The following is a 15,301-nucleotide window of genomic DNA, read 5'->3' on the forward strand; positions in this document are numbered from 1 at the left end:
TAATACGGGATAAAAAATATGTGACGGTTCAAAACACAGAATTGTCTGTTTGGTTGTGGTATGACAGAGGGTTGGTAATATGTGTAACCTACAATTTTATTAATAGTGTCCTTTCCCCCCGTCTCCCCTTCTCTTCTCTGTTAAGGTCAGGTTCTAAATGTTGAGGGACAGACTCTCAAACCAGTCTGACACCTCGCTGCCCTTCAGGGTTGAACAGTTAAGGATTGCTCAATGGCCCGAAGCCAAATGATAAGTTAGTTAATTGGGCCGACATTGGCCCAATTAAGCCAACACTTTCATTATCCCCCTGTCTTACTTTGGTGATAGCTCTATTATTTTTGCTTTCTTCTACCACTGCTTCCAATCTTCACTCTGCAGAGATTTTTCAGTGCAGAATTAATGAGAACAGAAATGGTGGTCAAAGGTTCTTTGATTTTCAAAGCCAAAAGGAAAAGATGTTTCTTTTTCCTGTGAATGCTGTTTTTCTTAGGTTTAGAAAAAAAAATCTGCTTCAACCTGTCAAGGATATTCATTGGCAGTTTCGATGTGGATGAGTTGGCTGGTGTTTTAAAGCACATAATTATCACAAACACATTATAAAGAGAAGCCATCATCAAGCACAGGTTCTTTATCTCAGCCGTTAAGATGAGAAATATTCTCAAAGGTTTGATAAATACTAGGAAACATTGTAATGATTGTACTTGTGTTTAATACAAGTTATCAAAGACAAGTTTGTGTTGTATGTTTTAAAAATGAATAGTGCAGAATCTATATACCGTAAAATCTGGAATTTAAGTCTAAGGCGCACTCGGCGCCTTAGACTTAAATTCCAAAAGTTGAGCCTGGCTTCCTGTGTGGCAATTTCTTTTGTGTTCAGTGAAGTCGGCAGCACCAGCGGTAATGACAGAGCATGGTCAGTGTTTAAAGACGACATATTATCCCCCCCTTTTCATCTTTTCAAACAGTCCCCTGTGCTCTAAATGAAACATCTGTGCTGTGCTTTGGTCCAAATATAACATGAATCAGGAGGTTTGTGACCCTGTATAAACCTGCTCTCTCAGAACGCTCCATTTTGGTATGTGTGTGTCTCTTTAAATGCAATGAGACCCCCCCCCCCCCCCCAGACTTTTCCCAGGAGACATCACTCCTCTGCAGTGAGAATAAAAATGGCAGATCTGCACAAACGTTTTGCTCTCGGCTGGATGGGGAGTCCATGGGTGGAGATACCAGTGGAGGGGAGGTAATCCAACTTGTGATGTCACAAACTGAGAACCTTTGAAACGGAGCGATTTTCTCTGTGTGGTAAAACTTATGCAAACCACAAACAAAGGACCAGAAGGATTCATTTCAGATTTTGTGAGCTGATAGCCACTCAGGTTACCCACATATATGTTCAAAAACCTTGTAAAAGTGGATTTTTCATAATACTGTATGTCACCTTTAATACCTGGGATATTGGTCGCACCGGTTTATATGACACAGCCAACTTTTGAGAATTGTTAAGGTGCCTTTTTACACCAGATTTTATGTGAATAAGAACAAATCTATACAGTAATACACTGTATTGATTTTAGTTCATGTAATTTTGCTCGAGTGAAAAAATCCATTACAGTTCGATGACTTCACCCATCCACAAGGTCAACCTACTACTTATAGAGTAATGTCAACAGTGTTTACAATGCTCCATGTTCATATATCCTACGCATTATGAGCAAGTAATATCAAGTTTTTTTGTGTCTGTGTGTGTCATTACCATATCTGGAAGGGTCTTTTGTATGAGTGTGGTGTTAGTGGTTGGGGGATTCCACTGTTCCATGTGAATGTGTGGGGGTGAACGATCACAATAGGCCATTTAGACATGAAGTCACGAGACAGAACGTTCCTGCATGACAGAAACAGACTGTCTATTCTTGTAAAGCATTAGTCAATAAGGGTTTGCTTTTTTCAAACCACACAACCCATAAAGTGCATTATTTCAATCAATATTCCGATCACAGAGCAGCAGTGAGTTTTGGGAAAGCCATTAGTCATTCGTATGACATTTGGACTTTGCCCTGTGACCAGAGCGGCTGCTTAAGGAGTCATTTATTGACTTTTGACCTCATTATACATCCTCAATTCTTGTGGTGTTTTGGTTGCACACACCCATATGTAATTACTGTGAATAGATCTATGAACAGTCCTTTTTTAATGTAACAAGTCCGTGCTACTGTCGGAGCTACACGATATGCTATCATAACCCTTTGACTCTACCATGGGAACATCACTAGCCTGAGTTTCACCACCTGGGTCACATCTTATGGAGCTTCACATGAATTTCTCCTTACGAAATCATCACAATAAAACTCCGCAGGCCTCGCAGATCATCACAGTTAATTTTGCATGTTGCGCTCTGCAGCTGCTCGCATCATCTCCCTTTAGTCCCGCAGTGGTTGGTTGAATTTCCCGGCCAGCTGTTCCGTTCGCTTCCACTCAACACGATGACCTCAGAGAACCAAATCCCAGCCAGTTCAGCGCTCCGTATTCCCTCCTGCAGTGAGTGTCCTAGCAGATGTTACACTGAATTACCTTCCAGACCCTAGCAGGGAGGCTACGCTCTCATTGTAATCAAGCTGTGCCTGTGTGTGTGTGTGTTAGCACACAGTCTGGCTTGATTGCTGCGTTAGCTCTCCCAACAGTTGTTCTCCTGCCACCTGATCCAAGCCAACTTTTTTCTCATTTTGTAGAATTTCTGCCAGTGCTTTGAGTCTTTGAGGCATCGCTGCAGACACCTTAAAAGGAGCCTAGAGGAGCTAATCATTCGGATACTTAGTGTAAAGTGGGAAGGGCCGTGCTTCTCTTTGCTGGGGTCTTATTCTTGCCTTTAAAAGCTTCCTTCCTGCCTGTAATTGAAAGACAGTCTTTGTGCCGAGTTTTTCCTTCTATACTTCAGACGATGTGTGCTCACATCTATAGTGCTAACTGGTTCTTCACAAAAGCGGTCACACCAAAGCTCTGAGATGCCCAGGGCAGTGTCTTTCTCACCGTCTCGAATAATCTCTCCTTTTTGTCTTGTGTGCATCAGACCGCTGGCGGTGTTTTAGCCTCTAAAGCCGCCGCCGCCGCCATCGACCAGCACTGGTTGCTGCAAATTGCTAATGCACTGGATATGCATCAACTCAGGCTTGACTGTGGCCCACTCATCTGTTTTAGCCATCTGTTTAAATGCAACATGGTGGTGTTTTCATTGTAAGAGGTTTCCGAGCTGCACGTCACAGCCAATCAGGACTCAAAGAGGTCACGGATGGATGGGCAGAGTGGATGGTTTTTGATTAAAGCATCAGTCCTAATGTAGACATTTTCCTCTCAGGGTCGTATGCAAGGGGGATAATAGTATAGAGCCCACTTTAGCTGCTGCCCATCCAGCTGCTCTTCACTCAATCACAGCCTCCGACTTACTTTCTGTCCCCAGAGGTCTGTCTTTCTCTACTGTGTGTCGAACTTTGACAGCGAATGAGGTTTTGCTCTGCTGTTCTGTTCACTGGACTTTTTTTTTTTTTTTTTTTTACTTCCCCTTATTGGTGTTTGGGCTCTGAGGCCTGTTGCCACATGTCAGCGGTTCAGCTCGCACATCCAACGTTCTGCACCAGCAGCGTCTGACAGAATCCCCCTCATCTCTTTCCCTTGCCTCCCCCTGACTACTCTCCTTTCCGTCTCCCGCTACCAGCCGTAGACGTTTGCATTATTGTCAGTATTCTCCTGCTGCCACCCATCAAGCAAGTGTTTACTCCAGTTTAGACGGCAATCGACACATGGCAGGTTCATGCAGGAAAAGTTAAACCCCAAATCCAAAGACTGCTCTCCGACCTGACACTGCCACTTTCTCCTCACCGTGCACAGAGAGACTGCAACATGTGCTCGGATCAAATAAGCGATCAAGCCCGTGACAGAGTACCCTGCAATGTGACAGACACGTAATTGTTTCATCACGGCCTCTGGTCCTTTCCGCTGAGTCAGAGCCAAAGCAGTGGGCATAATGGACACTTTATTATGTGACAGCTCAATGCAGGAATAATGGCCTATTTGTCTGGTGTCCTGGCTCTGCTGCGCATGTGTTTCATAATCAAGCCTGAACAGTTAGCGTTTTGCTGTAAACTCTGATGTGTCCCACTTTGATGTTGGCGTTTGGACGCAGCTGCTCGAGAGTGCTGGGTAGTTCGAGCCCAAGCTACAAATTGAGCCGGGTGTGAGGGATCAGTTAATGAACTCTTAAGACTCCCAAGGGATATGATGAATATGAAGAAACTCAGTCTGCTGCAACCTCGCCTTCAGTACACTGTTACAAATAACGTCAACCACCGGGCGGAAAAACACACGGCAGGTTTTTGCTTTCAGCCTTCTCCGAGGAAAAAAACCGCTGACAGAGTTACAATCATTGACTTGTTTTATTCAAAGTCTTTGTGACATTATCAATAATGGAAACACATCAAATGTTTTTTGTTGAGCAAGAGAAGAAGTTTGGGAGCCACAAAGTCCATCGAACATCCACACGAACAAGAGCTAAATGTCCTCGAGATTGCCAGTGCTTTATCTTTATCTGTATGCCGACTGGTTGCGCAGGTCTAATGTGTCTGTTTGGGTCGGGAGCATTAATAGCGAGTAATTGCAGTGCCAGTTTCCAAGTGGAAAGCATATTGATCGTTCTAGATGTTGCTCTAACAGCAAAGCTTAATGCTGTGTAAACACTGTGTAGGGCGGCGACCGCACTAAACACTGTCGGCAAGAAGACTTAACAGCGGACTGCTCGGCGTTTAGCATCAACTGGAGGCCTCGATGTCAAAAGCTTTAAGGTTATTTCTTGCATGGCGTCACACCACAGAAGGGCTTTTTGTTTCCCGTGTGCAGATTAACACGGCTTCACAGTTCACATGCATCTCAACGTGCTCTTGTTGTGCTTGTAAACCCGGTTGGATGTAGTAGATGTTCATGGCGCAGTTATAAGGAGTTGCAGTGCATGAATCCCTCGTGAGGTCCGAGCAGCTAGCCAGCAGAGCAGTGTTTAAAAAAGTCTTTAAGTGCTCTGACGCCTGTATTGGCCCAAGATTTCAGACTATATCAGATCCCAGACAGGCTATCAGATGAACTCTTCTCACAGGGTGCGGAAACAAAGCGGACTCGGTGCAGCCCAGACTCACTCAGAATCCATTACTCGGCTCTGAACTTACTAATAACGTAGTTTGTATTGAACCTGAGCGGGGCATCGGGCATGGAGAGCTCAGGCTGTGCTGATAGGATCTGTCCTGGTGCAGAGGCACAAGTTCTGAAAAAGGGTGTAAACCAACGTGAATGTGTTTTAATGTAACTGAGAACTAATCAACTATCATCAATTGTTGAATCTGCGGAATTGTAGCCCATTAATCTATTTATTAGGGACTTCATGACCATCAGAATTTTAATGTGTGAATGTTGTGCGTGTTGTGTCTTATGTTTCTGTACTGGCGCTTTCCCTGCAACGAAGTTCCTAACGGATAAATAAAGTTCATTTGATTTGATTGGATTGATTTATATTACTTTAGGACTGAGGTACTCAACCCACAGCTCCTGAGTGGGGAAAGTGTGATTACCACAGGGTTAGGTAATGTGTTAATATTAAGTGTGTTTGTTTTTGTCCAATTAAATTCATTGTGCTTTTTTTCTCGAAGCTATTCACAAATTAATTTTATCTGCTCATCTTACTTCTCTTCTATTCTTTTTTTTATTTTTTTTACCCACACTCACACGGACACACGTGCACACACATGCACGCTGTCACAGCGTGCTGCCCCGCCTCACCTCGTCACATAACTTTGTTTGTTGTGTTTCTGCTCTTTTGACAATATTCACACACACACACAAAAAAAAGATGACTCACATTTTGAAGCGTTTCAGTCTATTTTCCATTATTGTCACGTCACATGATCCGCGTATGTTAAAGTCTTTTTTGATGATCACGACAGCGATCATAACCTTCACGTGCAGGGCGGCACCTGGCAGCGAGCAGATGCAGGAAATAGTGAAGTGAAGGTTTAGACGAGAAACGCTTCAGTTTGAACAAGAGACATGGCACTTCAATCCATGCATTCAGTGGAGCGGATACCTTCACTTTCTCATTCCCCCTTTCTCTCTCTCTCTCTCTCTCTCTCTCGCACGCTCACTTGATGGTAATGTACTGACAAAAAAAAAAAAACGTGCACTTGGGCAGTCGTGAAAATACCTGGGCGGCCCGACCCATGTGTGGGAAAGAGGAAACTGATTGATTTGACTCAAAATTAATCATTTCTGTTGACAATAATTATTTAAAAATAATAACAAAAAAAATTCCAGTTGGACTTAAAAGACCCACAGCGTGTCACAGAAGAGCTGCTGGTTTAAGTATCACAGCTTACACAACATTTTTGCTCTCACACAACCAAAACATTCAACCATGAGAAGGGCTCGTTTCTACTTCCCCCTTTTGACAAAGTCATCACACAGCCTGTTCTTTGTGCCTCGACCTTTTCAAATATGTATTTTACTACAGGGCTTCATACACTTCTCTGCATGTGGAGGAGCCACTGGAAGTGTCTCAACGCCACGTGTTAGTCGAATATTTATGTGGCCCCGAGTGAAGCCCAGAAGAATATCTGAGAGCTGCATTGATTGGTTACTAAGAGAACACAAACAGAGGGAGAAAAACAGAAGAGTGGAAGAGTCAAATAGAATAGGAGGATGGATGTTCCTGCAGAGAGCCTGAAGAATCCCAGAAGATAAACTATCCCTAGCTACCTCAGGTAAACAGTAAATAAGAGGAAAACAGAACAAGGAATGAATATAAGAGGCAGAAAAAAAGTAGAATTGGCAAGGACGAAGAAGGACGTTTGCTGAGAATAGATGATGTTGAGCGGGGAGGGAACCACACATTTAGCAAGCCCTGCTTTTAATATCAGTTGTTGTTTGCTGCGGCTTACACGAACAGTGTGTCAGACTGGGTGACACACAAGTTATGAGCACATATCACACGCTAGACACTCTATCTCTGTCATGGTTACAAAGTGGTCCACAATAGGCTGTAAATTACACGTTACGGCACAATTGAATACAGCGGCGTACAGATGACAGGCGGCATTATTATTCATCAATTCATACTTTCAGTCTCCCACCATTTCTACCGACACTAATGTTCTAATATCTTATGCACAGTGAAAAAAGGAATCATAATGGAGTAACAGAACATATTCCTCTTTGAAGACACATTCCTCTTCTTGTGGTAATTTCTCTTCAAACATGCAGAGAATGACTTCAGAGGAAACTCGAGCTGCGGATAATTTTTTGCAGTATAAAGCACAGAAGATGTTTCCGACAAGTAATGGATGAATATTTTGTGTTTGTATCTCACAAGTAGTTAAATGGATCCTATGTGTTTGTAGCATTGTCAAGTTTGTCTGTGAGAAATATAAGTATTTATCATGCAGGATGGACGATGGTTCACATATTTAGTTCTTATCCCTTCTTGCCTCTAATAGCACATCCCTGTAGGGAGGGAGGGAGGGGGGGGGGGGACATGTTTCCCCTCCTCCCGGCTCTCTTGACTCGCTCTCTACTCTGCCCGGTACCCAGCCGGCCAATCAGAAAGCAGAGCTCGCTGCAAACGCACTTCCCCTGCAGCTGTGCTTTGGAAAGGCTAGCAGCTCCTAAAACTGGATTCTAATATTGAGGCATTTGAGCATCACTTTTTTTTGTTGTTTCTTTTTATGTCAGAGGATGTCATGTGCCTTTTCCCCTTTCCTGTGCGTGCGTGTGTGTCTGTATGTGTGTGGAAACTTGAGAGGATCATTATCCACTCCACATTGGACCGTAGATTTAACAACAAAGCTGGCGGACTGATCAAAGGGCTGCATGTGGTTGCTAATCTCTCATTACGGCTGCTGCGTGTTTTTTTTTTTTTTCCTGAAAAGCTCTTCATGTAGCACAAGAGACGGACAGTACTCACAAACACGGAGGGCCTACTCGCATACATGGGATTAGTCTGTAAACCGTCCATAGAGGGCACTAATAACAGAATGTTCCCATTCATTACACCAGACGTTGACCCCCATCTCTCTAGTCATGCCACTGTCTAACTGTCAGGGATTGATGTTTGTGTATCCGCTGGTTGCCGCTCATATCCCTTGCTAGCATGTTTAGCTATTCATCCTCTTATCATAGTGAGGCTGTAAGGGACTGGGGTTAGGCTGACGGTAATAGAAAGGCAGAAAACAAAGGGCTGTAATATAACTTCAAAAAAATAAAACAGGTTAAATTCACTTTATGAAATGGTGTCTTGTATTTCACATGGATATGATAAAGTGTTAAGAGCGCTTAATGTTCGGCAACTTATTGAAATGAAAACGTTATGCAGGAGCTGAAAAGAGAAGGATTTACATTTTTTTTGTTAGCTTGTTTTATGAGCTATAAAAGAGACTAAACGAGTAAAGAAAAAAGGATGTAGAAACGACCTTTATTAACTTAAAAAAATAATTCTGATGAGAAATACATTCAAGAAATGTTCCATTTCCAGACTTCTTTTGAGGAAGACAAAAAAAGTGACAAGTACAACAACCACTGGAAAGCTCTTTACTTTGACTCCCCATCTTTTCAGGATGGAAAAATGTCAATGAATGAAGCTTCAGTGCTTCAGTCTTTGTCAAATACTGAACCTAATCTGCTGCTGAGAAGAACTTGACAGGGTTTGTTTGATGTATGATATTGAAATCACAGAAATAGTTTAAGCTTGACCAGTAATGATAAGTGATTTGAATGACTTGAGTCAGATCTTTTTTTTTTTTTTTTTTTTTTTTTTTTTAGTTATTCATTGATGTTTGAAGCTGTAAATAAGAGCTCAGGAAAGCACACATTAGCATCGCAGAGTCAGATGCATGAACATGTGTTGAGTGCTAGCTTGTCATGTTGAGCACTCGCTGGCTTTGAGGCAAAAAAAAAAAAGTGAAGCATCCTCACACTCTTTTCCTCACCCTCACCATGAACGCTCGCTTATACACACTCTGCATATGCTCCGTCTCTCTCTCTCTCTTTCTTCTGTATCTCCCTTCCTCTACTCAAACTGCAGGGTGACTCAGTACTTTCTTTTTTTGTTTCCCTTTTTCACTCTTAGATCTCATCTGATGCCAAGGCTGAAGGAGTCTCGCTCCCATGAGTCATTGCTCAGCCCCAGTAGTGCTGTGGAAGCCCTGGATCTAAGCATGGAGGACGAGGTTATCATCAAACCTGTTCACAGCAGCATCCTCGGGCAGGACTACTGCTTTGAGGTGAGGCGGTACACACACACACACACACACACACACACACACACACACACACACACACACACACTCACACACAACTACATGCATTATAATAAAATACAAATCCTCATGCTGTGTCTCCACAGTTAAAGCTTCCCTACTACTCGCCCTGTTTCATTAAAACAACGCCTCACAGCCATAACAAGAGTTTTATTAGACATCAAAGCTCCAAAAGTAAACATCATGTTCATTCCTCACACATTTAAAACCCCTCTCTTCTGTATTTTACAATGTGTATGATCTTATATGTATTTAAGGATTCATGTCCGGACTTGTTACACTACTCATCATATTCTTGACAAGTGAATTCAAACTGATAATGCTGTTGTTTAAAGCAGGGTTGGTAATTTTCCAATACTAGCAATGATTTTGAAAGTAGCATTCCCTGAGTGCTCCAGCTGCACCAAAAAATTGTATGACTCAAAGAGATTGATCCCACTCTCCGTCTGATCAGCACTACAGTTAAAGCAGCTCAGCCACTTTAAAAATATTGTGACGTGTTGTTGTTGTTGGGTTTTTTTTATTTCCCACTCCTGCTGCTCTCAGTAATCCTCGCCGCTGCAGATGAAATGTGAAGTTTCAAACAACTTTGCTTCTCTGACTAATGGTTATTTTTGTCGCCACTTTTCTCAATAAATTATTTTCCCCTTAATTGTTTGGTCTTTAAAAAAACAGCAGGGGATGATTGACATAAAAGAACGGTTACCTACATAGACAGACATTTTCAGGATTGCAAATGCAAAAATGGCTGAACATTAATGTGTAAACACACATTTACAGCTGCAGTGTTCAGTATGGATGCTTTGTTAGCCTAAGGGAAAAGAAATTGATGAATACTTTGAATCCTGTAGAGTCTAATGTAGGAAGGAAAAATCTTCACTAATCTTTATTAATCTGCTACATACATCACTGGCTCTCCTTTTCTTTCCTTTTTTTTTGCTCCCTCACTTCCGTTTTCTGTCCCACTCTGCATTTTTTATCATCCAGTCATCACCCAGCCTGCCAAACAGTCATCCATCTCCCCTCTCCATTCACAACGTTCAGTTGTTCCTGAGCACTGCCGAGTCATCTCCTCTCTCCTTATATCCCTCCTCTGTGTGTGTGTGTGTGTGTGTGTGTGTGTGTGTGTGTGTGTGTGTTTGTCTTTTTCATAAGCTTCTTATCCGTCAGAGACAAAGTGTTTTTTATGAGCTAAGTTTAGCAAAAACCGTCTGTTCCACTTATTCTTCCTCGTTGGTATGCATGACGGTTGATCACTTCTCTCTCTCTCTCTCTCTCTCTCTCTCTCTCTCTCTCACGGTGGTAGGTCACCACCTCCACAGGAAGCAAATGTTTTTCCTGCCGTTCATCAGCCGAGAGAGACAAATGGATGGAGAATCTGCGGCGAGCGGTACAACCCAACAAGGTAAATATGTAAATACGCCGTAGGTGGGACGAGACTGTGTGTTGTAATCAGCGCTGATAAGTTCATACACGAGTGTCCCAATTACAAAACCCTGCATACCAACGCTGATTAGTGTAAAGACAGTGACATATACAGTGTTGTCATCGTGTAACTGTCGCGCGTACACCGATCACAATCTGATGTATCCAGCTCTGCTCCTAAACCTCAGCAGCAGAGGACACAAAGGCTGTGTGAAGAATATCACGGCTCCACCGAGTCCTTTTTCCCTGCATCGCTGACACCATCTGTGAGCTTTACAAGCACAGTTGTAACAGACAGAGGCTGACAAACAGGATCTCAGAGCATCTTTGCCCCTGCATGTGTCATTATTTGATCAAAACTTAGATGAGGAAAAAGTTGCCTTGTGGTGTGATTTTCAGATATTAGAGGAAGGGACGATTTATTTTCCGGCAAACAAAGAAAACTGGAAACAGATACTTAAACTCGTTGAATCAGATAAGGAACTCTATGCTTGTTCTGAATAGATTAATCAAATTCCACTGCTAATTTAATAACTGGAACAAACACACAAGACTCAACCTGTTTGACTGAGCGGTTTACAGGTCAATATTAGCACCCAAGGCCACACCCTGAAGTCGCTGTAATGCTGCTGGTGTTTGTAAGAGGAAGTTAGGCACTATATTGGAAAATGACATAGAATTACCCGTCAGCCAGAGATGGAAATCAATGGGAATGAATCGAGCTGGTCTAAATGCTAAGCCTGCACAATTCCTCTCCTGTGTAAGAGGGTGATTACCGGTAATTATGATAATAGGTCATTAAGAGGGGGATCATCCTTGTGGGCAAACACATTTCCGTGCGCATGAAAAGGTATGATTAACAGAAAAAAAATCTGGTGTATAGTACAGTGCACCTTCATTTACGGTAGGAAGCATCAGCCATCTGTTATCGATGGTGCTATTCCTGTTCGGGGTGAGACGATTTTCGGTGTCATTGCGCCAAAGGTGGGGTACACCCTGGACTGTACAACCAGCCACTCTCACATTTACAACTATGTGCAGTGTCACCATAACCTAAAGAAGCGCGTCTTTGGACTGTGGGAGAGGAAGCTTGCGACAACCCACACATACACGCAGAGAAAAAAACTACACAGACAAAGTAGAGGAACACCGAGACTCAAATCCTATCTCCTATTACTGATCATCTGAGGAACAATAGAGCAAAGAAAAACCGGCTTCATGCAGCAAAAGAAATGTGAGGATGTAGATGTTTCATGCAGAGACACAGAGTCAGACTATAGGAAGGTCCTTTGAGGGAGTTTTACTAAAAATGGAGAAGCAAAACTTCAGCCTCCTCTGATCTTCGTTGTCGACATATTCGCTCCTTTACCTTCCTCCTGTTTTTTAAGATTAGTTAAAGACTTCATGCAGGGGTTGGTTTAATAAGCAGACACTCACAAACACATGAAACATTTCAACAAACTTTGTCTCATTGCATAGAAGAGTGTATTTGTCTATAATGTGAAAAACATCCAGATATTAACAAGCTTTCTCAAACACAATAACACATATTTCAAACATCCAGTGGCATCTTTTGTTATCGTGAGAAGCTCTAAGGTATCGTCTTTCAAAGTAATTATTCCATCCTCCTTCCCTCTCTTCATCCACTGACGCAGTTTCCAAGGCCCTCTGAATAATGGGCCAAAAATATGCCCCACTCTTTGCAAAATCAATTGATGACATAATGCGTTAGCGGTCTGTGAAATGATGTGGGACAGAAAAAGAAGAAAAAAAAACGTCTGACTTTTTTTTTTAAAAGGCTTCAGACGCAGGAGGATTTTAAATATCCATCATGAAATGATTGAAGTGCTGTTTGAAACGTTCTCGTCATTTAAAATGGATGAACTCCAAAATGGGATTTTGAGGCGGATTCTTGTTTGAAGATCTGATGGGATTTTCTTTGCCGACGTTTGATTTGTTAAGTAACTTTTTTCTTCACTTGATTAATTTTTAAACTTTCTTCCAGTACATGTCCCCCCAACCAAAATGACTGTTTTTTTTTCTTTCTTAAAGTTTCTTGTGGTGTTTGTTAGTAGAAGTTTTCCTTAAAAAAAAAAAGAAGAAAAAAAAAAAAAGACCTCACCAAAATGCAACCAATAATTTTTTCTCCGTGTCCAGGACAACAGCCGGCGAGTGGAGAACCTGCTGAAGCTGTGGATCATCGAGGCCAAAGACCTGCCGGCCAAAAAGAAATACTTCTGTGAGCTGTGCCTCGACGACCCACTGTATGCCCGCACCACCTGCAAACTCAAGACGGACAATGTGTTTTGGGGAGAGCACTTTGAGTTCAACAACCTCCCCGCTGTTAAGACCATCACGGCGCACCTCTACAAAGACACGGACAAGAAGAAAAAGAAAGATAAAAACAATTACATCGGACTCGTTAACATCCCCGTCGCTTCTGTTACTGGGCGGCAGTTTGTGGAGAAGTGGTATCCGGTCAGCACGCCCAACCCACCTAAAGGAAAGACTTCTGGGCCTATGATTCGGATCAAAGCGCGCTATCAGAGTATGAACATCCTGCCCATGGAGATGTACAAGGAGTTTGCAGAGTACACCACCAATAACTACATGCTGCTGTGCTCGGTGCTGGAGCCCGGGATAAGCGTCAAGAACAAGGAGGAGATGGCGTGCGCACTGGTCCACATTCTACAGAGCACCGGCAAGGCCAAGGTTAGTACTTTATTATGATGGTTTTTTTTTTTTTTTTTTCCCACTTTCGTACCGTCTATGGGGAAGTTACAGATAACAAAACCGAAGAAGAATACCATCATCTTCCAGTGAAGCCGTGTCCAGACATTAAAAACACAAAGAGGTTAAATAGGGCTCCGCCGGCTGCTCGTCATCTGAACTTTTGACCCCCATAGCAGAGCAGACAAAGACCAGACGGAGACAGGTAATTTCCTCTCGATGCACTAGCCTGTATTACATTTTTAACTCAAGCTAATCCCTTACAAGTATCCCCCACAGTGCTTTACAGCATACCAATGCGTTACAGAAGCACAATTCTGTATATCCGCCGCTGTCTGTAGCACAGCGAGTGAAGGGGGGAGGGATTAGTCTACCGCAGTGGGTTCTAAGTCTCCCATGACAGTAGGCAAGTGGACTCTGATAATCCACCCATCCATCCAATATAGCAGTATTTGAGTTCACTTTGACAGCCCAGCATTTGTCCTTTCAGCATGCTGAATCAAATGGAGGCATTTTGACCCTACAAAGCATCAGTGAGACGTGACGCTGAAATGAGGATGTAAGCGCAACAATCGCTTCAAACTAATCAGAAGCAGCATTTTCAAGCTGACATTGTTTTGTTGAGAGTTTTGGTCAGTTTGATTTGACATAAACTAGACTCTAAAGATCAGATGAGTTGAGCGTTATTGTTCTAGTGGGCATAAATAAAGGTATTTTCACACGTGCACAAAACTCCTAAAAATGTATCTGAATTTTTAGGCTCAGCTGCATGTGAGAAAGAAATGGCTGAACCTTTTCGTCCTGCCAGCCCTTTGGTAATATTGTTTGTAGCACCACCTTCCAACAGGGCAAAAATTCCTTCTGCAAGGTGTATATGTGAGTGAATAATCAACTCTGGAACATTTCAGGTGCAGACTGTCTTGATATAATTTTAAAAAAATCTTCAGGACAGTCCTGCAAAAAACAGCCGTTGACTCAAGTTAGCTCCATGAGAGCAGGTGCACAAACAAACACTCTTTGTTGTTTGTTTTTGTTTCTTGATATGAACTGCAGAACTGCAGTCTCCTATGTTGCACATCAAAAGCTAACTGATTAGCTGATAAACCTGTTAATAACACTGATGGATTTTTCTGTCAGAAAAGAGGCATCTTGTTGTCTTTGTAACATCTAAAATAACTGTTTGCATTTAGTGGAATATTGCTTGAGGCTGCTTTTTTTTTTTTTCCCCTCCCAGCATCGACTTCTCTGTCTTTTCTGCCTCGTCAGTCACCAGCGTTGACGTGTGCCTTCATTTAGTTTCCCTGACGGTATCTCATCAGCAGAGCTTTGAAACTTTGATTTGACTTTATCACAGCTCAGCGGCATGATGAATGATCTGTACTTAAGAAGTGATGTCTATCCGCACTGTACGCCACCCGTCTCGCGGTTTAGACTCCGGAGTGATGGCTGCTGATTGATGGGGGAGTGGGGCCTCTTCTGGTCCCTGGAGAGACGGGACACGTCCTTAATTACTTTCAATTAATCCTGAGGAAAGCAGTAAAACTTTAACTTCTTTCTCACCTCCCAGTTTTCTTTTCTGGCTTGTTTTCTGCTGGCTGGAGACAGACTACTTCCAATACGCCATCTGAGATTGGATTTCCAACTTGCTGATCCTTATCCTTGCACATCCTTACCACACCTGATGCGTTAAAAAAAAAAAAAATGTTTTTTTGGGTTTGTTTTTTTTCTGTTTTTTTTATCTTTTTGAGGCTGTGAACCCAGTTTAATGCTGCTGCTTTTTCTTCTTCTTCATTTTCTTTTTTTTTAAG

General features: G+C 42.5%; 1 protein-coding gene across 12 annotated transcripts in view; it reads left to right on the top strand.

Annotated features, from left to right (window-relative positions):
- Positions 1-15,301, top strand: part of LOC306837233 (disabled homolog 2-interacting protein-like) — a 148,031-nt gene that overhangs the window by 100,416 nt on the left and 32,314 nt on the right. For all 12 annotated transcript variants that reach the window (XR_013780895.1, XM_079364809.1, XM_079364817.1 and 9 more), the window contains 3 exons: positions 9,149-9,302; positions 10,645-10,743; positions 12,921-13,475. Coding sequence is in view for 11 of the 12 variants with exons in the window: in XM_079364809.1 (XP_079220935.1) it covers positions 9,149-9,302; positions 10,645-10,743; positions 12,921-13,475 (808 nt within the window). In the remaining variant the exon portion in view is untranslated. The remainder of the gene's footprint in view (positions 1-9,148; positions 9,303-10,644; positions 10,744-12,920; positions 13,476-15,301) is intronic.

The sequence above is a fragment of the Symphodus melops genome (genome assembly GCF_947650265.1).
Source record: "Symphodus melops genome assembly, chromosome: 16".
Lineage (NCBI taxonomy): Eukaryota > Metazoa > Chordata > Actinopteri > Labriformes > Labridae > Symphodus > Symphodus melops.